We start from the raw sequence: 24305 nt of genomic DNA on the forward strand, positions 1-24305 counted from the left end.
GACCCTCTTTTAAAAGCTGTTGTTCTCAATGCATTAAATTACTAGGGTCATATTGTGACAGGATTTTATGACACCTCCCTCTCTGTACACCAAAGCTAGCTCACGACCTCAGTGAAAATTTAGTAGTATATGTGCTCTCCAACCCATCTTATCTCTTTGTATTTTTCTTTTGTTCAAATTCTTCGTATATGGAGACAAAGTTTGTATCATGCACAAGCATTTACTTTAATTGATTACACGGCAAAAACCGACACTGCACCCACTGAAAATAAAATGGCATCCTGTATGTGTGCTTCAATTTTCAATACTTGCAGTGTTGGTATTTTCTGTGAATCACCACACTAGACAACAATAAAATTTAAATGTACCTAAAAATAAATTTGAAAGTGATTAATATTAACTTAATTAAAGCTTGCTTCATTATTGTTCTTTTGTAAAAAAAAAAGAAGTTTAGGGTTTAAAAAGTATCATAAATACAGTGCAAAAACTTTCTAGTAAGGGTAAATTCAACTATTGGTATTTCTTTTATCACCCAACTATGAAAAGTTACAAAATGATCACTTAATTATTCAATTTTGTCTTTTTAGTCACCTAGCTATCCTGGATTTTCGGCTGTTTCAATTTTTACATTAGTCCGCTTATAACTAAAAAAGATAAAATTGAATAATTGAGTGACTATTTTATAGTTTTTCATAGTTAGATGACAAAAAAAATACTAATAATTAGTAACTATTAGTGCAGTTTATCCAAATATGAAAAATAAAAGTGTCTTTTAATATATAAGTCAACTTTCATATTGTAAAAAATTATTTTCATTCATCTTCTTTGAACTCGAGTGATGCAATTAATTTAATTCCAGGGGTGTAGACATGGACAGATAATGACATTGTCCTAGAAAAAAATGAAAAATATACACTTTAAATCCTTAAAAAAATTATTATTTATTTGTGTCCCTAAAACAAATTTTTTGGCTTCAGCTTGTGGGTAGGCTAAAGGGTTATTAACCCTAATTTTATTATTAGTTGTCAAATAAAGCCAGTAGGCCATTTTTAACGTCTAGCATTGTGAAAAAAAGCCAAAATACACTACTTTCTTTCATGCTTTACGCAGAAGGTCCAGAGACATTTTAAGTTGTTTGCAGTTGTCTCACCGTGAGTTTTATAATTACCTTATTAATCAAAGGCCAAAAGGAATCGATAATGCGGCAATAAAATCAAAATTAGAAAAAAGATTCCTCTTCTTTTAATGTGCTATTTCTTTATTTTTAATGATCAAAATAATCTGAATTATGGTATAAAAAATAATATCTACATAATTTAAATTTCAAACTAGGAATTATTAAGCTATTAAAGGAGGGACATTATCACCTGGGATATGCACTTTTAATAATCTATTTCACCCTTTAACTACTTATGGACTTTAGGGACCATATAAGAGAGAAAATAAAATTAAAAAAAAAAAAAAAAACAGAGGAAAAGCTATGGTCCAACAAGGCAATTATTGCAGCCTCGATTCCTTTGTATTTTAGTAGCCTATTGGTTTTTCAAATATATATAGAGTGGGTTTATTTATTTATAGTATACAGGGGAATTGATATGATGTGTGGCCTACTTGCACAAAACAACAATTATTATTGATATATACCTACCTCTCACTCCCTTTGCCTTCTCATATTCATATTCTCCTCTCAATTCATTTGCTTTCTCCCTTCCTGGAACTGCCTTCTTTCCCCCTTAATTACTAAATAATCTCTGAGATAAGATAAAACAAATATCTGATTTCTATAATGTCAAATGAACAAACGCCTTACAACTCACCATCAAGGTTGAAGTGTATAAATTAATTTGTACGGATATATTAATTTTATTTAGGCAAGCAACCAACTAATATATATATTTTTTAATTACAGTACATTGATGGTACTGATATATAAAAAACTTCAAGAGTTGTATTGAGAAAAAAATACTAACATTCGATTACATAATAGTGCTGGATTACATAACTCTGGTTTTTTTTTTTTTTGGATGTACAATTATGCATAGCTCAGATCTGCGGCATGAAGAAAGTAGTGGTTTTTTTTTTTTTTTTTTTTATGATTTGCTAGCGTATACCTGCGATCCTAAGTGAGAGAAACTGTATTTGGTTGTTTACAGGTTAAAAAAAAGGCTTGGGTCTCTTATGCAGTCATTGATGTGCCGAAATATCAATCATCCTTTTAGCTTGCTGCCTCAGAGATGCTTTGTAATGAAGGCTGCCATGTCTTTGATCTAGAACCGGTGTTACTTGATGTTGTTGACCTTGCTCTCTGCCTGTCATGTTTGCTCACCTGCAGATGTTTCAATATTTTAAGCATATATAACAGGGATCCAAATTAAAGATATAATATAGGTGTTTTTAAGGAAATTCACCTTATTTTGATTATCTGGTTCAGATCTCTGATCAGCTTTCTCATTTGGGTCTGATTCTTGTTGGCTTTTCTTCATCTTTGCATGTTTCTTTGCATACAATCCCTTCATAACCTCTAAGAACCCCAACAACTCAAAATCAGATCACAATCTCAAATAAAAACATTACCCTTTATTACCAATACAAAAAATAAATGGATACCTTGAGTGGTGATGAGCCTGTAAACATGGCCAAGAAGAAGAGTATCAGTGGGGCGGAGAAGCTTAATCCTGGTTAAACGAACAGGGTTGACGTTGGTCTTGCTGCCGGTTCCTTGTGGAGCTTTATCGTTGTTATTTGGATGTGAATGATATAAGGTGGTAGAGATAAGCAGAGCAACATAATGACCAGGGTTCGTTTTCATAACCTCACGAGCACTCATCGGCCAATAAAACCTCTCGACTTTCCCACACGGGTGTTGAAGAACCAGAGTGGCTGCATCAGTAGCTTGGCAGTTCCCCATTTTTTTTGTGTGTGTGTGTGTTCAAAGGAAGGAAGAGGGAGGAGGTATTTGGCTGAGAAGGAGAAATATGCTGTGCGATATCTTTATAGAGAACCACATCCACCCACCAAACTTAATATCATAGGGAGGGACTTAAATATTAATAAATCGAAGGTATTGGGGAGTCAATTAAAGTGGGAATAAAGCAGTGACTTTGGTCATTTTAATTGAGGCGTTGGCCCTATTATGCAATGATTTAGTGAGCTGTGACTGGTTGTCTAAAGGGACAAAGGTGAAAGCCGCATGCCCACAGGCTATACTTTCTCTTAACCTCTCTACTTTAAAGTTTTTTTAACTTTTAAGCGATACGTTATTACTAAAGCTGCCAATATATTAAAAATTATCAAATTACGTTTCAGTCCATTACACCATTGTCAAACATCACTGTTCCATAGAGGCTATAACATTGCCACGTCAACCAAGTTCATCCAACTAACTCATGTTGGAATGGACGGTTATGTATGGATACGTGGACTACATTTTTTCAGCAACGTGGCAAAGATATATAAATGTTAATTTATTTATTCAAGCAGTTTTTTATAAAAAAAAATAACATTTATTGAGTCAATTCAAATTCAACATTGATCTTTTCTTTTTCTTTCTTTTTAGTATGGTGCTGACTATTTTGCTATTCTGATCATTATATTTTAAATACAATTTTTTTATAAATTTAAATTATTTAGATTTAGGTTTAACAAACCCTAATAGTAATATTTTACAAAAAAAAAGCGACGTAAAAATATTGATAAGAAGTTATGATATTTATATAAAATAAGTATTTTAAAAGTAGGCCTGAGGATGGATCATGCCTATTTTAAAAATATAGTATTGAGTTCGACATAATTTTGATTACTAAAATTAATATTTTAAAAAATGCTTTATTTATATTAAGTATTGTAAATATTTAAGCATTAATTATATTATCAAATTAATATTTAGATACTAAATTAATAAATTTCATAAAAAGAATCAAATTAAAAACAACTTTAGAAGGGTGAAATATAAATTTATTTTATTTTTAAACATTGATTATAAGATCAAAATAAAACAAAAAAAAAACTTTTAAAACTTAAATGTTACAACATTTAGGTTCGACCTTGACCCCAAGGGTAGGTTAAAGAGGGAGAGGCGAAATGTAGGTGAATGAAAGAATGTTAATGTAGTTTAATGTAAGTTCACCCATATCCTAAACAAAGATATTGTATTTTATAACCATCAACAATCAGTCGATAAGATGTTTAAAATAAAAAGCTCCTTAGAATATTTACTTATCTCAACTTGCTTTAGCCAAATCTCATCCATACGAATGTTTATCTTAATTTGGTCATCCAGGTTTAATTATTATTTAAATTTGTTTGATTTTTAATTCAAACGATAAAAATATTACTTTTGTTTGAAGTAAATAGGTTTTTTATTTACTTTATAATTCTTTATAATATAAATTTGATTAGTATTGTAGAAAATAGAAATAGTGCAAAATATACAAACCCAACACAGAAGTTTGCTCCTTTGGAAGGCAACAATAATTGAGACAAGTATAGAAGAGTAAACAGGTCCCATTTGGGCACGCTCCAGTGATCGAGAGAGTGTGACGCCGCGGTGGACCATGGGCCATTTCATATGGATCTGCCATCCAACCTGAAAATCTAGGCGTGAAAATTTATGTGCGTGCGTGTGAAAGGACCCTCAAACTTCCTCTTTATAATAAAATATATATTACATTAAAATAATAAATTTACATTTTATTAAATCTGTAATTTAAAAATTATTATTATATTTGTATATCTAAATTCGGGTCTTCCAATTGAGAGTTGCCACGTATAAATCTCCCATTCTACTATTTATTATTTAATTTAATTATATATTATAATTATTTCATGGAAATCTGGATATAAAAAAATTGAAAAAAACATGCATGAGCGGCGTGATTACGACTGAGGGAAACCGGGACTCGCCTGTAAAATTTTTCGGAAAAAGAAGGATCCAATTTGCCTAAAGCAAAGGCTTTTTTTCTTGCAGGCGTGACCTACTAAAGGCACATTCTTTTCCTAGATTTGATAATTTTATTTTTATAATAGGCAAGTAGATTAGAAAATAATCTTTTATATCACAGACTAAGCTATTTCATACATTAATGGTTTTTATAACAAATTTTAATATAATCATATATTATGATTGTATTTATATTTTAATAATTTCTCATATTATATTAATATTCTATATAATTACATTTTCTTTTATGATAAGCTAGATCTACTTTTAATTGGAGCGCACCCTATGATAAAAAAAATATTTTCTTGATTTTGCATGTTAATTTTACTACATTGTCAAAGGAATCAAGTTGTGTCGTGTGGATGCATGAGGAAGTTATATTTTGTTCAAACATCATTACTACTTAACGTACGTTTGTTTTTTCTTTTTTTCATTTCAATTTTTCAAATAACTTATGCTTATAATCATATAAAAATAATTATAAATTTAAAAAAAGTAAAATTGAATTGGAAATTTAGAATACATATAAAATATTAATAAATAATTTGTAATTGTATCATCTTTATTTAAAAATAACTATTATTTTGATATACAAATGATCATAATTGTATAAAAAAAAAGCAATCAGGTATTCCTTTATTAATTTCCAACATGTATAAAATATATTATATTATCAAATTAATTTCTTTGAAATATTTAATTTTTAACTATTTATCTATATATACTAAATAGTTGAAAATTAATGATTTTAATGATAATTTTCAGCTTGAGTTGACCATGCATGACTTTATTGTGTGTACTTTTCAAGCACAAAACGACTCCATGAGATCAAACAAATATGATTATGTTTTATACTTAAAGAGAGACCGTGTGAATTTTCATGCTTGGTTGGTGAAATCGGAAACGAAAACAATTCATCATTTGTCATATGAAATTGTGGGGTTATTCAACCTACCAGATTTCTTTTATGTCCCTGAAATTTGATGATAAAATTTAAAAAAAAAACAGTTACAATTAAACATGATCATGGGCTTGATTAAAAGCAGTTACAATTAGACATGATCACGGGCTTGATTATCTATTGAAGTTCGAAGGCCCACTCGAAAAGTAAGAGTGTTTGGATAAAAATATATAAGTTCGAAAAATAGATTTGGACAAAAAATAAGACTTGTTTTCTAAATGAGTTGGGCATCGGATAAGATTTTTTGGCTCGAGCCCAACCCGAATTTGCCTAAATTTTTTTGTCACTGATGCTTGTTGTCATTTTGATGTTGTTTTGCTGCCATTTTACTATTATATTACTATTGTTTTAAAGGTATTTGCTTGTTAAGTTGCAACTATCTCAGTGTTATTTAAATATAAAGACTTTTTTTAAATGCATTTTCAATTTGTTGGGAAACATTTTTTTTTGTGTATTTGTTATATTACATTTTTAATTTTGTTTTTATATAAAAAAATTAATACAAGTGGGTCGAGCCAGGCTCGAATTTAGCATTTTTTTTATCTGGACTAAACTTGAGCAAAATTTTAAGCCTATTTTTCGGGCTGAGACAAGCCTGGACCTAAAAAATAGGCCTAAAATTTTGTAATAATCCGACCTAAAATCGACTCAACCGATGATCAAGTTTAGTTGCAATGTGATATAATAATTGTTATTTTGACATTTCAATTTTATTTGTTACCGATATTTTTAATTCAAGATAATACTCATTATATTCACAATTGTATTAAATATAACGCGGCCAAAAACACGTTTATTATTATAATTTAAATCTTGGATTTTATTTTTTAGTTGAAACACAAGATTTTTGGGACAAAGTCTTAAAAGATTAATTAATGGCAAATCTCACATAAATCTCCTAACTTTAACCTTTTGGACCACAATAAATCTCATTATGTGTGTGGTTCACAGGCTGCTTAATTTCCCTTTTCTTCAATCCCTCTCAATGTTGTTTAATTATGATTTGCAAAGCAGAATTCTCCAAACCACAAAATATTAGAATGTATCTGTCAGTGTGTAGTATAAATCTTTGGTTTGGTATTTTTATTTGTAGACAATTATTCTCTTATGCTTTTGAATTGACTATTCCTATATGGCCTAAGAACATTGTATTGGTATAATTAAGACTAAGACCATACCTAGAAGGAAAAAGAAAATAAAAGAAAAGAAAGCACCCATTTTAAATGCTCTTTGCAATTTTCCCCTAACTCGATAATATTAAAAAAAAAACATTAATTACCAGCAAGTGGTTGGGTGTAATGACAAATCACATTACACTTTCAATGGGAAGATTCAGGTTTAAACTTTGAAGACAGTATTGTTCAGAGGCGAATCCAGGGGGGCTAGCAGGGCCCCGATCCTCTCTAAAATGGAAAATTATTGTTTTGGGCCTTTAGAAAATTTTAAAATTTTAAATTAGTAAAGGTAAAATTACACTTTGGCCTCCCTAAAATTATGAAAATTTAATTTAATCCTTTAAAACTTATAAAGATATAGACTATTAAAAATTAAAATTTCATTTCGACCCTCCCGAAAAAATTTTCTGACTTCGCCCCTGGTATTGTTAATATATAAACGAACAAGAAGTAAATAAAAAAAAAGGACATTGAAGAATATCAACATCTGATATTTTATCTTGTTAACTATTTTAAATATTCATCCGAAGAGTCAATAGATCTTGTTAATTTTTGTTTAAATATGCTTGTGCTCTTCGTAAATTTAAAATTTAATCGTTGTATTTTATTTCAAGAAATTTAGACCCTTTACATTTAGATTTAAAATGTAAGTCTAGTTGTTGAAATTGTCAAAATTCTTTTCTTAGATTCAGTTAATTACAATGTCAATTTTTCAGTTATGTGATTACCAAACAGTATTTCTTTTAATTTCAAAATGTAACACCAATAAATTTAGCAAAAAAAGTTAACGTGTTAAACAATTGAATCTGAAATCTAAAAAGTAGAGACATTAAAAACTTGTAAATAAAAATATATGGACAGAATTCTAATTTACTAAAAGTATTGGACTTAATAGCATATTTTAACCTTAAGCTTGTTTCTAGCACATGCAGGATTTTCTCAAACCAAATAAATCTAAATCACATGCCAAATTGAACTGCAAAGCCATTTCCACGACCTAGCCATAATCGATCAATCTGCAATTACTTAATGGGCATTTAAAATATGAAAACCTCCTGCAATTTGGTCTCCTGTACAAGAAGCACTTTTAACACTTCAATTATTTTTTTATTCGTAACATTTTGAAGTGATGTTAGTGCAATTGTGCAAAGAATGACTAACTCAAAATTATAGCTTTTTGGGTGGAAAAAATATATTCATAAAAACATCAAAATTAACTGTATTCGATTTAAATGGTAAAATTAGGATTTTGTAGTTCATGAATCAAGACTCGTTAAGTTCAAATCTCATCATGTATGATTATTCTTTTAAATTAAATTTGAAAAAAAATTGGCGGCTTAACTATTTCTCAACTGAATTAGTATTCGATTAAGTCGTGACACCAACTCAAGAGCTTAAATATAATTAGATTAATGGTATGCTATATGATGTGAATAAAAAATAATGTAACAAATATATTTATTAAAAATTACGTAAAAACTAATTAAATGCTTTGTTACAGTAGTCAAATTAATAATTTGTATTGCATGATGTTGCGAGTTCAAAATCCACTAGAGTTCAAATTTCATTGATTTATTATATTAAAAGGAGACAAAAACACTTTTACAAAAATATAATTTAATTCGCATATGAGAATATTTTAATAATTTCATGAATTAATATCTGATTGACCAATGATATAATTCAATATAACACATATAAATCATGACTTCATAAGATTTTTATTTTGGCTTAAATTAAATTTCCGCTTCGTTTCCATAAAATAAACTATCATTTAGTTAAGGGAAATACAAGTGTCAATAGATTTTAAAAATTTTACAAGTAAGGTTGATATATATCAAATTTGTGAAAATTTGTAAAATTAAAAAAAACTTAAAATAATTATGAGCTGGTCGAGGGATTTTTCCTGTGTATAATATCACACTGCCAATTTGAATAGTACCGCAACCTGTCTTGTCTTTTCTCCATTTGTTTTTTCACTAGATGACAAAATAAACCTTGAAACAATTTGAATAGTACCGCATTTACGCTGCTTGAGTTTTATGCCATTACGCTTCACTGGGCTCCTCTAGTTTGGTTGGGCAAAGCTGAATTGCGATGGCACCTTTTTGGAGAATCCGGACTCTGCATGTTCGGGAAATGGATGGTGAGATCACATCAATTACATTTCAATATGGTTGCGAAAAGCCATAGTCATTCTTTTGGGGTTAAAAAATGAAGCCCAAGAGTTTGACTTTTATTTTTGTAATATATAACACTGGTGATGTATTGATTGATCTGTATATTTTACTTTTAAGTTGTGGTTAGGCATTTAGGGCCAATAATTGAAAGTTGTTGCAGCCTCCCTTTGTTATCCTTTGCTTCCCACGATAAGTAACAACACGAATAAATTATTTATTTGTTAATATACAAAAATCGCTTTCAAATCCTGTACATAATGTCATGGCAGTTGAAATATATTCCATGTAAATTTTTTAAAAGATTGAACAATGTAATTCCATGAGCATTAGCTAAAGTCCATGGGAAAATTAAGTCAAAGCTGTCATATGGTATTAAATCGCTAAGAACTCCTTGTTGTCTCCGGGTTTCTGCCCAAAAAGACACGAATCTTTACAATCTAGCTTTGCAATCTTCGTCAACCAACAACAATATTTCGTGATTTACTCAAGAAAGGTATGACTTCATTATGCTATCCAATTTTCATTCCTTTGGGGAAGCATTGCATCGTCTTCGGATCAACGACAAGCCAAAATTCCAATGACTTGAACGGTAATTACGAAGAACTACGGCCATGAATTTAGCTCTAAAACTTGTATCCCTGCTTTCGTGTATTACGACGTGGAGCAGTGTCCTTGCGTTAATACCAATTATAGGCCGGTACTACCCGAACGAACAAGCAGCATTGTGGCAATTGAGGGACTCCGTTGGTTCTTCCAACTTGTACTCGAACTGGACGGGGCCTCCTTGCATGAACAACCAAAGCAGATGGGGTGGCATTGCTTGTTCGAATGGCCACGTCGTACATCTCGTCCTTGATGGGATTCGGCTAATGGGATCTCTTCCGCCGGCGTTTTTAAACAACTTGACTCTCTTGACTAAACTAAGCATGAGAAACAATTCGATTTCCGGACCACTTCCGAATCTGGGCAACCTCGTAGGTTTGGAATATGTTTTCCTTTCGCGTAATCTGTTTACGGGTTCAATCCCTTTCGATTACGTTCAACTGCAGAGCCTGAAGGAGATAGAATTGCAAGAGAATTATTTACAAGGAAAGATTCCGCCTTTCGATCAGCAAAGCTTGATCGCCTTCAACGTCTCGTATAATAGTCTCGAAGGCCCGATTCCTCAGACCGATGTGCTTCGAGGGTTCCCGGAAAGCTCTTTTTTACATAACTCAGGTCTTTGCGGCAATCCTATAAAGAAGCAATGCCCAGTTCCGCCTGCCCCATCACCATCGCCATCGCACAGCGGTAAAAAGAGTAGTTTTGAAACACGGGGTTTGGTTTTCATTATCGCTGTCTCTGTCCTGGTTCCTTGCCTAGTTATTTTCGTCTTCTTATGGTATTATAAGAGAAGGCATAGAAAAGAAACAGCCAAAAACTCAGGTATGAACAAGTACCATGTAGATTTCAATTATAATTTCTTTGAATTTTATGTTGCTACGTACTGGCTCCCCTGTCTTAGCAATTCTTTATTTTAATGTAGAACTAGGAGAAACTGCTATAGAGTTGGAAACTAAGAAAATGAATGCTTCTCAAAGGGCATTGGATCCAGAAAGAACAGCTGAATTAGAATTTTTTGAGAAGAGTATACCAGCTTTTGACTTGGATGATTTGCTAAGGGCATCGGCTGAAGTTCTGGGCAAAGGGAAATTAAGCACTACGTATAAAGCATCGTTGGAATCAGGACTTGTCGTTAGCGTGAAGAGAGTTAAAGACATGAAGGGGTTAAGCAACAAGGAATTTATTCAGCAGATGCAGTTGTTAGGGAAGCTTAGGCATGAAAACCTGGTACAGATCATTTCTTTCTACAATTCCAATCAGGAGAAGCTCATAATCTATGAATTTGTACCTTCTGCCAACTTATTCGAGTTATTACACGGTCAGTTTAGTTCTTTCTTCCCCTCCATTTTCCTCTTTATTGATTTCTTCAAAATTTTAAATTAATTTCACCATTCATTCTCACGACCCATATTTTAAACTAGGTTAAGATGCATTTAATCTTTAATAAAATTTCAGATTTAGTCCATATATTTAAATTTTTAAAAATTAAGCTTTTTTTATTTTTTAATTGAAAATTCTTAGTCCAATCATTAATTTCGTTAATATTTATCAACTTTACATATTAATTAAGATGTCTTCATATGACGCTGTTTTTGTCCGTGACTAACAAAAATAAACATATTGACGAATGTCGACAAAGATTATCAAAATGATAATGTTTGGACTACGATTTTCAAATTGAAAAGTAAGATGGTTGGGATTTTTAATTTTAAAGTATAGGATTAAATCTCAAATTTTGTAAAAGTACAGGACTAATGTCATATTTTAACCTTTAAATTACTCTCTAAACTTTAAAAGGTTTTAATTGAATCATCATAGTTTTACTATCATATTGATTAGGTTTCTCCATTAATTCAACAGTTGATGTAAGCTCAAATACAAAAGGAAACATATTTAAAATATGTGAATCAAATTGTATTATATAAACTGTTCGAATTTGACTTATTGGAGAAAAATATCTCATAAATTTTATTGATGTTGTCTACTTTTTTTAACTTGTAAGATCCAATTTGTTACTTCATAGATCTAAATTGAAATTTAATGCTTAAATTGATGGATAGTTTTACGAATGAAACGTTATTGATGTAATATTAATACTTTGAGGGTTTAATCAAAATATTTTGAAGTTTAAATACTAATTTAAAATTTGAGGGATAGTTTGAATGCATGCTGCAATTAAAACTTTCATTGGTATATGGCATGCAGAAAATAGAGGTTCGGCAAGAATACCACTAAATTGGGGTATAAGACTGTCCATAATCAAAGATATAGCAATGGGCATGAATTTCCTGCACCAGTCCTTACCTAATCACAAAGTTCCGCACGCCAATCTCAAGTCTTCAAACGTTCTGGTCCTTCGCCAAACCCAAAACTACCATTCCAAGATCACAGATTATGGTTACTACCCGTTGCTATCATCTCGAAGATCCTTAGAAAAGCTAGCCATTAGCAGATCACCAGAATTCTGTGAAGGAAAGAAATTAACGAACAAGGCCGACGTGTATTGCTTTGGTATTATGTTACTGGAGATCATAACAGGCAGGATCCCGGGAGACGAGATTTCGTGGGGGGATGAAGAAAAAGCTGAAGACCTGTCGGAGTGGGTTAAAGCTGTGGTCAACAATGATTGGTCGACGGATATATTGGACGTAGAGATTTTAGGAACGAAAGAAGCACACGATGAAATGTTGAAGCTTACAAATCTGGCTCTGGAATGTACCGCCGCCGCACCGGAGAAGCGGCCTAAGATGACTGATGTTTTAAGAAGGATAGAAGAGATCGAACAAAGAAAAAGTGATAATGATTGACGCTCTTTTTTACTATTTGTTAAGGTTTAAATGCAAAATTCGCCCTGAAATTGTACATTTTTTTCACTCAAGTATTTAAATTTTTTTAAATATACTTAAATTATCATTTTCTTCTCATTTTATCTTACTGCGTAATATCAATCAATAAGAATATGATTGTCAATATTGCACTGAATACAATCAGATTTAACATCGTATGTAATTAATAAAATATCAAATTTTGAGTGTCCTAAGTGTAATATAACATTTTATATGTAAATTAATACATCTTTGTAAGAATTTAAATTGATTTCTTTTATAAATGATGATTTCATAGATGATCATCACACTTAATTAAAAGGTTTAAGATGTTGAAGGTTTTTTTAATTTTTAAATAACAACGTAAAATATAATATTTTTACATCAATTCTTATCACTAAAACGCCACTTATAATATCAAAAAGTAACTTAATCCACATCTTTGAAAATATAAATTTTATGATAGTTAAAGCTTTGAAAAGGTAAACGATTGATTATGAAATGTAGCCACCATTTTCATAAGCGGAGATTATACTTCTTACCACAAAATTAAAGAATAAAATGAACAACTATGGGTCCACACTTGCCTCATTTTTTTTCTTGTCATATTCTAACTTTTCCTTAAATGGAATAAACTTTAAATGTTAATTATCCAATTTTATAGACATGCAGGTGTTATGCATGTTACAATTTAAAAACATTTTACGTTAAGAAGTTTATTTAAGCTGTAATGCTTGATTAATTAAAAAAAAATATTTAGCCAGTGGGTTAACCAGACTCTATTATTATGGGACGAGGCTGAATTTTTGAGAGCATTCACTCAAACTCTTGTGTTTTCTCTTTTCTGTGGATTTTCTCTTCTTTTGAGTTCTTTTCTCTTTCGAATTGTTTCTGCTTTGTATTGGTGTCTTAGAGAATTCTAAGAGAATTTTAAAATTTGAAAGTTAAGTTGATCTAGGCATTTTTGAAATGAAGAAATCGTTTAAGACTACACGGATTGTGAGATGAAAATTTAAAATTCTAATCTGTGACACTAATATTTGCTTGTTTAGGAAAGGGATAGTGAGAAGAAAAGAATAGAATAGATAGAATAAAATACAAAGAGTTAAACCAATCTAATGGACTTCCTTATTAGCATTCTCAAATTCTCCTTTACTTTGTATGATATCTTTGGAAAAAGGCAATCCCATTAATGAGCAATGAAATTGATGGGGGTATCTTTTCTTGTTTGTAAGAAATAGAATTTCCCACCAATGAAACTAAAGAATAATGTTCCTTTTCCTCTTCCTTTTCCTACTCTCACTACCTCTCTCTCTATATAAATTCTTCCAACTAATAACACAATATTACATTGTTAAATTCATAATCGTTTGTGCTATTATTTGCTTTGCTTTTTTCTTTTTTTCTTTAAACTAAAATGGCTTCCAGACAATCACTCAAACGATCGGATACGATAGCTGAAAGCATGCCTGATGCTTTAATGCAGAGCACCTCCCATATGAAGATATGTTTCAGCAGGTACATACATTACATACATAACATACATACATTCACACATTTATATATAGTTTGATCCTCTAACTAATAACATGCGAAATCGAAAAAAAAAGGTTGGTCGAATCGGGAAAACGGCTACTGAAACGTCAGCAGTTGATGGACGAAGTTGAGAATTCGATAGAAGACAAGGCAGAGAGAAGCAAGATCCTGGAGGGACTAATTGGTTTCATTCTTGTATCCACGCAGGTCTTTAAGTTTTAATTAATGCTATCATTTTTGGGGGGTATAGCTGGTAGGTATGCATGCATGCATTTTAGCTGTAAATTTTTATATATATTTTTTGCAGGAGGCTGCTGTCATTCCGCCGTACGTTGCTTTTGCCGTAAGACCGAACCCGGGATTCTGGGAGTTCGTCAAGGTGAACTCGGAAAACCTCCTTGTTGATGAAATTAAAGTTTCAGAATACTTGAAGTGCAAGGAAATGGTGTTCGACCAAAATTGGTACATAATTTATGTTACTTATCTCTGCAGTTTAAATTGGATATCCCTAGAAAGTTCTTTAAGTATCATATTATTATGCTATGGTGCAGGGCAAAAGATGAGAATGCTTTGGAAATTGATTTTGCATCCATCAACCACAGTACCCCTCATTTAACCCTTCCTTCTAGCATTGGCAATGGAGCCAGCTACATCTCAAAGTTCATGTTCTCAAAGTTATACGAGAGCTGCGACGGTGAGAAGCAGGTGTTGGACTACTTATTGTCCCTTAATCACCAAGGGGAGGTAAATACACATGTGCACATACACATACACATACACATACACATACACATACACACACATATGTTTGTATTGCAAACAACATTGAGAATCATACATGAATGTGCTTGGAGTTTCAGGATCTCCTGATAAACGGAAATCTAAATACGGTTGACAAGCTTAAAACAGCTTTGAGGGCAGCTATCAGTATCATTTCGGAATTGCCCAAAACAACACCATATGAGAATTTTGAGCCAAGGTTATATATATTTAGATTGCAACTACTACTTCATGCATAATTTACTTAGTTTCTGAATGGTGGCAATGAATATCAGGTTGAAAGAGTTGGATTTTGAGAAAGGATGGGGCGATAACGCAGAAAGAGCTAAAGAGAGTATGATGACACTTTACGAGGTGCTACAAATGCCGGAACCGGCAAACTTTGAGTCACTCTTTAGCTGGCTCCCGGCTGTGTTAAGGATCGTAATCCTGTCACCTCATGGTTACTTTGGGCAGTCGGATGTCCTCGGCTTGCCGGATACTGGAGGCCAGGTACAACATAATTAACATAAAGATGTGGTTCAACTGAGGTAATTAAAGTACTTACACAGAATTTTTTTTGCAAATGTAATAGGTGGTTTACATTCTTGATCAAGTAAGAGCTCTTGAGGAAGCCTTGCTACGTAGAATAAAATCACGAGGCATGACCGTAAAGCCTCAGATTGTTGTGGTTACTCGCCTTATACCAGATGCTCGAGGAACCAAATGCAATCAAGAGATCGAGCCGATCATCAATACCAAGCATTCCCACATTCTCAGAGTCCCGTTCAGGACTGATAAAGGGGTGCTTCAGCAATGGGTCTCACGGTTCGACATCTATCCATATCTAGAGACATTTGCACAGGTATATACTTTCTTGCCTCTGTTATGTTCTAATTCCATGGACTTAAAACTTACTTGTTATCAATGTGTCTCTACGACTAGGATGCTCAAGCAAAAGTCCTTCAACATATGGGATGTAAACCGGACCTCATAATCGGAAACTACAGCGACGGAAACTTGGTGGCATCTCTAATGGCTTCCAATCTTGGAATCACTCAGGGAACAATAGCTCATGCTTTAGAGAAAACCAAGTATGAAGATTCAGATGTGAAATGGAAAGAGGTTGATGCTAAGTATCACTTTTCATGTCAATATACAGCTGACATACTAGCAATGAATGCAGCTGATTTTGTCATAACAAGCACCTATCAAGAAATCGCCGGAAGGTTATTTAGCTTTTTATATGTTTATCATGTTATACAACATTAGACTGATTTTATATTAACTAAAAAGTGGTGAATTTCCTATTTGAAACAGCACTGAAAAGCCTGGACAATATGAAAGTCATACAGCCTTTACCATGCCTGGACTATGCCGGGTTGTCTCTGGCATCAATATATTTGACCCCAAGTTCAACATAGTTGCCCCAGGGGCTGACCAGTCGGTCTACTTTCCCTACACAGAGAAAAACAGGCGTTTATCCTCTTTTTATCCAGCCATTGAAGAGTTACTCTACAGTCAGGACGATAACAATGAGCACATGTAAGTACGGAGCGATTAGTATCTGCATTGTATGTTCGTTGTTAGTTGGAATTAAAGGCAATTTTAATCATGTTATGCTTGCAACAGAGGATATCTGGCGGACAGGAGGAAGCCGATTATCTTCTCTATGGCAAGACTTGATACTGTGAAGAATATTACAGGTCTAACTGAGTGGTATGGAAAGAATAAAAGGCTTAGAGATTTAGTAAATCTGGTTGTGGTTGCTGGTTTCTTTGATCCATCCAAGTCCAATGACAGAGAAGAACAAGCGGAAATTAAAAAGATGCATAGTCTGATGGAGCAATATCAACTTAGAGGTCAATTCAGATGGATTGCAGCCCAAACTGATAGACATCGCAACGGGGAGCTGTATCGATGCATTGCTGACACGAAAGGAGCTTTTGTGCAACCTGCCTTGTATGAGGCCTTTGGTCTCACTGTTATTGAAGCAATGAACTGTGGATTACCCACCTTTGCAACTAACAAAGGAGGTCCAGCAGAGATTATTGTGGATGGGGTCTCGGGTTTCCATATCGATCCGAACAATGGAGACCAATCCAGCAACACCATAGCTGATTTCTTTGAGAAGTGCAAGATGGATGCTCAACATTGGAACAGGGTGTCAACTCAAGGACTTCATCGCATACATGAATGGTACCAAAACCATACACTAAAATAGCACCAATGAACAATTTTCATTGAAGGAATAGCTTCAATTGATGTCTGTTTTTTTATTTATTTGAAAACCACAGCTACACATGGGAGATCTATGCAAACAAACTGTTGAACATGGGATCCATGTATGGATTTTGGAGGCAGTTGAACAAAGAACAGAATCTAGCTAAACAAAGATACATTCAACTGCTCTTCAATCTGCAATTCAGGAAGTTGGTGAGTGAACTTAGGACATTATTATTTATAAATGGCAAGCGAATATAATTTTCTCACACAAGTTAATGTAACAGTCAAAGACTGTGCCTGTTCCAAGGGAGCAAGCCCTAGTATCTGTTCCAGTGCCACCTGAAACTCCTAAACCAGATACAGTTCCCGCTCCAGCACCTGATGCAGGACAACCCAAATCACAACCAGCTGTGCCTGGACCAAAAAGGCATGCCCTAACTTTTGGCTTCTACTCAAGCTTATATAATCTAAAAAATAAGCACACTTAACCAAAAATATTTTGTCGCAGGTCTCCAAGTTTGCGGAACATGGATGGCTCTCTTATGGAATTGTGCGTCATAGTTGGTTTCTTTTATCTCGTTTATTATTTCATAAAAAAGTTGTTTTACGGGCTTATGTGGTAAATGGTGATTGTATAAGTTGATGACAGACCAGAGCATTCTTTCAATTTGTATGCGTTAGTTAATGAAGAATAAGATACTTTCAAAGCTTTAATTAATACATGATCAAAAAGTTCTTGCAGAAATGTACTGACTCCCTAGTTAGAATATTTTCATCATTTTTACTTTTCATTGCTTTTTACCATTAAATATGCTTCTAATAGTACGTCTTTATCCAAATGTTAGTCAAAAGCTGAATCTCTTGGCATTTGCTAACATCTAAATTCTTCAAATGTTTTTATTAAATTGACTAGATTGTTAAATTTTTATTTTTAAAAGTCCGATTAGTGGATCAATACCAATTCCTTAAATGAAAATTTTACATAATTAATGACCCTTTTGCAATTTTTTAAAGTTGAGTGACCAAATAGTTTAATTACCTTTGATGTAATTTACCCTTAATAAAATAAATAGAAAACGATGGGTACATCTTTGCAAATTCAAATTTCTATTCTGAAATTGTATAATGATTTTGTTAAACAGACTGACAGACTGCACAAACCTAGTGAGGAAGCAATCTATCTACAATTAGTTTAACTGCCAAACTAACATCTTCTATCTGTTTATTTGTAAAGCTTAACAACATAATATAATAAACTGAATTGAAATCCAATAATAATCTGTGAAACCTAAACATCCTACACCACAACACTAGGATGATTTCCTTTAACAAACCCTCAAATGGTCTTTGGGGGGGGGGGGGCACATAGCACACCACCAACTCTAGCCTGAAACTACCAGGGTCTCTTCTTTGCACCGAGAGATACAGCATTTGATCCTGATATCATAGCCCGGTTACCGTAGCTGCCACGTCCTCGGGCACGAAAGTTTCCTCCAGAACCTAAAACCAAAACAAGTACCATTGATCATCTAGAACCAAGAATATACACAGGAAGTCTTGTTCACAGGTTTGTTTTGCCAATAAGCATTCAAACAAAGTATTACCTCCAAACTTCGAACCTGCAGAACGAGCCAATGTAGACAATGCGGGGGAGACAACCTGCCCAGCATCTTGCAGGAGCTTGATAAGGTCCCTAGCATACTTTGCATTTGCCTGTGTGAAGAAGGTAAAAGCAGTTCCCTTAGCCCCTGCTCGACCAGTTCTACCAATCCTATGTACATAATCCTCCAGACTCGAAGGAAAATCATAGTTGATCACACACTTTATGTCCTTTACATCTACAAGGAAAAAGAAGGAACATTAGAACAAAAGATGTACTGAGTAAGACATAGGTAAAGCTATTATAAATTGAAGGCTCCAAGAAAACCCAAGTAACTTGTATGCTTGAAATAATTTACGAGACAGCCCAACAAACAGCCAGCTACTAAGATTGACATTGTTTTAATATTGAAGGTCATTAAAAACTTATATTGCATGCAACATTCTTTTCATAAGCAGGCTCAATGCATAAAGAACCCTAGGAATTTTCAAAAACTCCCTTATCCCTGCACCCTAAGATCCAAATGATCAATATTAAGATAACACATTCACTAGATAAATGTGCCCACCTTAACTTTGCAGGGATAAGGTCTACCACCACCATTTCTGTACCCAATCAAGGAACATAAGCAAATCTGAGTCAACCAGGCTGCCACAAAAACCAGCTCCATAACCGTGGATGGGCAACACTACAACTTCAACCATATTACTTACACTTGATTATAAGGAGTCGTGCCAATTCAGACAATTCAAGCAAATACATACAACTAGACATAACAGAGCTTTCTAATTTTTCTTTTCCCTCAACCTAAAATCGGGATATAAAACTTCTCAAACAAAGGAACGGAGTTGCCTGAGCTTTGTATTGCATAACCATCCAAATTATAGATCACCACCTCAGCTGTTTAAGCAAACTATGCTCCTTGTGTCCAGTAACTCCCCTAAAGTGGAGGATCATGCCTATCAGTCAAAAATATAAATGTACATCATGGCAACTCGCACCCAAGCCACAAATTATTGTCTCAGGAAACTGGAAAGCAGCCGGCAGACTCACTTATCTTCACCATTTCAAGACCTACATGAATATGCTAAGACTCCTAAAACACAGTGATCCTACCAAGACCCCGTGCAGCCACATCAGTGGCAGTCATTATAGGACTTCTGCCACTTTTAAATTCAGCTAGGACCCAATCTCTTTCAGCCTGGTTTTTATCACCATGGATGGACAGGGCAGGCCATCCATCCATTCTGAGATGCCTAGTAACTTGGTCGCATCCCTTCTTTGTCTCCATGAATATTAGTATTCGGTTCCCATCCATCAGATCCTTCAGCAATTTGATTAGCCTGCCCAGAGAGAGGTCAATATTTAATATCATAATACAAATAAAACTTTCCCGGAACAAGTTGCAAAGACAAACCTGTTGTACTTTTCTAAATCTGTTATGACTTCAACAACTTGGTTAATAGATTGGTTTGCTTTCAGATCAGGTGATCCAATGATAACCTGAACATCATAAGAATTTGGGCATCCCAGAATAAGCATCTAGGCACATCAAACATATAATATATATATATATATATGAATCAAATAAAAAAGGATGTGCAAACATAGATGCCATGAAACTTCTTTACAAAACCTTATATGGGTTGCTTAAAAACTGCCTTGCTAAAGATTCAACTTCTTTAGGCCACGTTGCACTCCAATACAATGTTTGTCTATCAGGTCGAATCTGATCACGGAAAAAGCCAAAATTGTTATGTAAACCATTTTCTTTTGACAGGATGTGATGCCTAGGATTAGTAAATAAGACCAACAGTCCAAATAAAAAAAGACAACCATATAAAATTAACTAAAATACAACAACCTTAGAAACAAAAGATGCAATTTGGTCAAAAGTGTAAACACAAAGAATCAAAATTGATTTAAAATATGCAGCCTTGTTCTAAACTGAAAAAACAGAACATGTAAGCAGTTTCTCTGCTTCACAGTTTAATCTACCTTCCACATCTAAATCATTGAACTACACAGATTCTAAGATATTTGCAGAATTGAATGCCTACTATCTTTTCTACAATATATACATATATATAAATGATCACCCGTGCAATAATTAGAACTTTTTTAATTTCTACATTGCTAAATCCAGAACAAAGTTATAGCTTCAACCTTGAATAACTGATTAGATACAAAAAATTTCTAAAAATGGGCAATGGACACTAATCCAAAAGAAGACAAGTGCTACCTGAGAAACAATCTTTCTTATTTGAGGCTCAAACCCCATGTCCAACATTCTATCAGCTTCATCCAGAACAAGGTAAGTCACTCGTTTCAAGTTTGTGTTTTGAGCTTCTAGCATATCTATCAGTCGACCAGGTGTGGCAATTACAATCTCAACACCTAGCATAGAAAACCTTCAATTCAATACTGCAGTAACAAAGTGCATAAAGGTACTCACATTTCAAAGAGAAAATTAGGAATACCTCTTTTAAGATCCCTAGTTTGTGGTCCCTTAGGAGCACCGCCATAGATGCAAGTACTCCTTATGCTAGCATTATTCGCAAACTTTGCAGCTTCTTCTTGAATTTGAACAGCCAACTCCCTCGTAGGTGCTAATATTAATACAATAGGACCCTCACCATGCACTATACAAGTATAGAAACAAAAATGAGCAATTGTATCCGATAATTGAAAACAAAATAATCTGATTAATGGTACTAACCCAATGGTGGCTGTGCTTTAACATGCACCAATGCCGGCAGTAAGTATGCCAGTGTTTTTCCAGAACCAGTCTCAGCAATCCCAATGAGATCTTTACCCTTTAAAGCCATAGGCCAGCCCTGAGCTTGAATTGGAGTTGGCTCAACAAAACCCAAATTGGCAATCACCTCAAGACAGTAATCTTAATGCACAATTTTAAAAATAAAATTAAACTCAGATCAAACCAAATTTTAACTTTAAAAAGGAAAATGAATAGGAATGAAAATATAAATACCAGGAAAATTGGCATCACGGAACATCCTTATCGGTTTTGGAACATTATGTCCTTGAACTGTAATGTCCCGTGTTCTACGATAAAACATTACTTCTTGCTCTGTCATTTCTCTAACTGCAGGACTTTCGATATAAAAGTTCTTCTCAAAAGGAACCAACTTGCCAAAATTTTGCCTTGGAAGCGAAACATTGTCTAAATCCCCTCTAGAGGACCCTCCGTGCCTCCCTCCATAACCTCTTCCGCCGCCGCCACGGCCACCACCGCCTCTACCGCCTCCACCACGGCCGGCTTCACGAACTCTTATCCCATCACTTCTCCTGTCTGCATGAGAATGACCTATGTCCCCACCGCGGCCCATCTCGAATCTTCCCGCGGGAGGCCGGAAGCTCGAGTACGAATCGAAATCCCCTTGACCTCGGACGGGCCCGTGCACTCTTCCATGAAAAGACGGAGGGTGCGCTGTTGGAGGGCCACCGTAAGGAATTTGTCCGCCACGGGGGTAAGAGGACGGCATGACCATTCCTGGACCCATAGTAGGTGGACCTACCGGAGGCGGTTGGCCCATAAAATCACTGCAAATAAACGCAGAATTTTGCAATCACAAAAATAATATATCATAGAGGGAAGATAGATCTGAAAGACGGGAGTAAGTACCTTCTACGCTGACGGTAAGATTGGGGGTCGCCATATCTTCGGTCGTAAGGAGTCATTGGGGCCGTAAACAAAGATTCAAAGAAGAGATATTTCAAGAAAAAAGAAGACTTTAATATTAAAAAAATAGAAAACACTGGTTTCCGAGTTGGGAGATTTTTTTTTTCTGAAAGCTCCGAATTTGTGAGCGACGGAAAGACCCGGACTGCGCTGTCTGAAATATGACCTAGCTGATTGTTATATGTTGGGCTGGGAAGGAATGAGGGTGAGTATTTGAGTTGAGTATATAAAAAGAAAAAAAAAATTTAAGTTACATTAATACTCATTTAATTATATTTTTTTCACTTAATTATAAAAAATAACAAAATAATCATGGAATTATTTTTTATCACTCAATTATCTTATATTTTTAGTTTTTCATTTTTATGTTTTTAAATTTTATAAGCTTGGTTTGATATGGTAATTTTTTATTAAGTGCATATTAAATTAGATTAACTCAATCAATAAAAATATACCATACTAAAATTATTTTCTCATTTAATTATAGTGTGTTCTTGTTCTAGTGACAAATTATTAAATTTTTTTATCATTAGCATTATGAAACTTGACTTTTCTTATCATTCCTTTGTTAAATATATAATGAAATGCTAACGTGGATCATTTTGATACACTTAGATGCATTAAGTGGATTAATTTTATTACCTAATTTTTTAAAATTTATATATTTTGTCATTCAGTTTACTCACAGTATTCTTTGCTCTTTTCACAAGATTCATAATTGATACGTGTTGACTGGGTTAAAATGTTGACTATGATAATTTTTATTGTGCGATATCGATAAAAGAAATTATTAAATTAAATGATAAACTACCTTAATAATTACTCATCTTTATACAAAAGTTAACATGGATATTAGAAATGATATCATTGGAAATTATATTCAAATTATTATTTTTAAGTGAATCAATGCTTTTGGTTTAAAATTTTTATTAAGTAAAGTAGACTATTTTTCTCAATTCTAAGAAAATAAATCGATTTTGTAAAGAAACAAAAATCACGTCTTATTAGAAGCATTTTTTGCTGACCCGGTAGCCAAGAGTTGAAAGTTCTTTCCAAATTTTCAATGCACATAAAAAATTTCCCTTAGCTGACACCTCAGTAAAAAATGCTTTCGGCTAGGGGTAAGTATTCAATTGAGTCGAGTTGAATTGAATCAAAAAATTTTGAGTTAATCGAGTTGATGAATCCTAATTTAGCAATCGAAATCAATTTAAATTTTTTCAAATCGAATAAAGTAAAAAAAAATTGGAATCGAGTTAAAGAATCCTATTATTTATACTCAATGTTGCATTTACATGGACAGATTGTTTAACTAGTATACTGAAGTACAAGATAATTTAATTACATAAACAATATAATTGTGTAATTCATATTCGAGTTAAACTAAAAACTTGATTTTTGTATTCAAAATGATTCAATAACTCGATTAACTTAAATAACTAGAACTATTTAATTCAAATTTAAATTTTTATCGAGTTTTTCAATCGAATCAATTCCTCCTATTTCCAATAAAACTCGTTTTTATTTTTCTCCTCAAAATCAAATTATTTCCTTAACTTCAGAAAAAAACCGCCTACTTCGCTTATTAAGTTTTAAAACTTTTTTTTGCTAATTTACCCAATGTTTTTAATGGTAATTATTTATGGTTAAATATAAAAGAAAAATGTTGAAAGAAAACATAGGTTAAAAATATTAAAAAGTGTAATGTATATGAGTAGGATGTTGGAAAGGTGGAAGGTGGCGTCATTAATGGGACTTAATGAACAGGTGATTGATTAAAAATAAAAATAAAAATAAT

At 33.2% G+C, this 24305-nt stretch overlaps 4 protein-coding genes across 5 annotated transcripts; 2 read left to right on the plus strand and 2 right to left on the minus strand.

Annotated features, from left to right (window-relative positions):
• Positions 1-1928: 1928 nt before the first annotated feature.
• Positions 1929-3025, minus strand: LOC105802158 (uncharacterized). Its single transcript, XM_012633630.2, has 3 exons — positions 2608-3025; positions 2409-2521; positions 1929-2326 (listed from the first exon to the last, which is right to left on the minus strand). The coding sequence occupies exons 1-3, from the start codon at positions 2906-2908 to the stop codon at positions 2216-2218; spliced, it is 525 nt and encodes a 174-aa protein (XP_012489084.1). The 5' UTR covers positions 2909-3025; the 3' UTR covers positions 1929-2215.
• A 6535-nt stretch (positions 3026-9560) lies between these two features.
• On the plus strand, positions 9561-12771 carry LOC105802156 (probable leucine-rich repeat receptor-like protein kinase At1g68400). Its single transcript, XM_012633628.2, has 3 exons — positions 9561-10680; positions 10781-11176; positions 12064-12771. Exons 1-3 carry the CDS (start codon positions 9867-9869, stop codon positions 12663-12665), a joined length of 1812 nt encoding a protein of 603 aa, XP_012489082.1. The 5' UTR covers positions 9561-9866; the 3' UTR covers positions 12666-12771.
• Positions 12772-14037: 1266 nt separating this feature from the next.
• LOC105802152 (sucrose synthase 6) lies at positions 14038-17949 on the plus strand. The gene is made up of 13 exons (XM_012633625.2): positions 14038-14201; positions 14294-14426; positions 14527-14681; positions 14771-14963; positions 15080-15198; positions 15275-15491; positions 15574-15843; positions 15924-16207; positions 16299-16523; positions 16611-17177; positions 17276-17414; positions 17489-17631; positions 17713-17949. Exons 1-13 carry the CDS (start codon positions 14101-14103, stop codon positions 17825-17827), a joined length of 2661 nt encoding a protein of 886 aa, XP_012489079.1. The 5' UTR covers positions 14038-14100; the 3' UTR covers positions 17828-17949.
• A 345-nt stretch (positions 17950-18294) lies between these two features.
• On the minus strand, positions 18295-22711 carry LOC105802155 (DEAD-box ATP-dependent RNA helicase 20). Of its 2 annotated transcripts, XM_012633627.2 has the most exons (10): positions 22451-22710; positions 21797-22368; positions 21524-21703; positions 21285-21446; positions 21047-21201; positions 20441-20533; positions 20222-20307; positions 19921-20147; positions 18809-19042; positions 18295-18704 (listed from the first exon to the last, which is right to left on the minus strand). In XM_012633627.2, exons 1-10 carry the CDS (start codon positions 22504-22506, stop codon positions 18598-18600), a joined length of 1872 nt encoding a protein of 623 aa, XP_012489081.1. In that variant the 5' UTR covers positions 22507-22710; the 3' UTR covers positions 18295-18597. The 2 variants fall into 2 exon arrangements, 1 of the variants encoding a protein (XP_012489081.1); XR_001136112.2 differs by lacking the exon at positions 18295-18704 and having other exon boundaries at positions 18893-19042; positions 19373-20147; positions 22451-22711.
• Positions 22712-24305: the final 1594 nt, after the last annotated feature.

The sequence above is a fragment of the Gossypium raimondii genome, chromosome 11 (assembly GCF_025698545.1).
Source record: "Gossypium raimondii isolate GPD5lz chromosome 11, ASM2569854v1, whole genome shotgun sequence".
In the NCBI taxonomy this organism is placed as follows: domain Eukaryota; kingdom Viridiplantae; phylum Streptophyta; class Magnoliopsida; order Malvales; family Malvaceae; genus Gossypium; species Gossypium raimondii.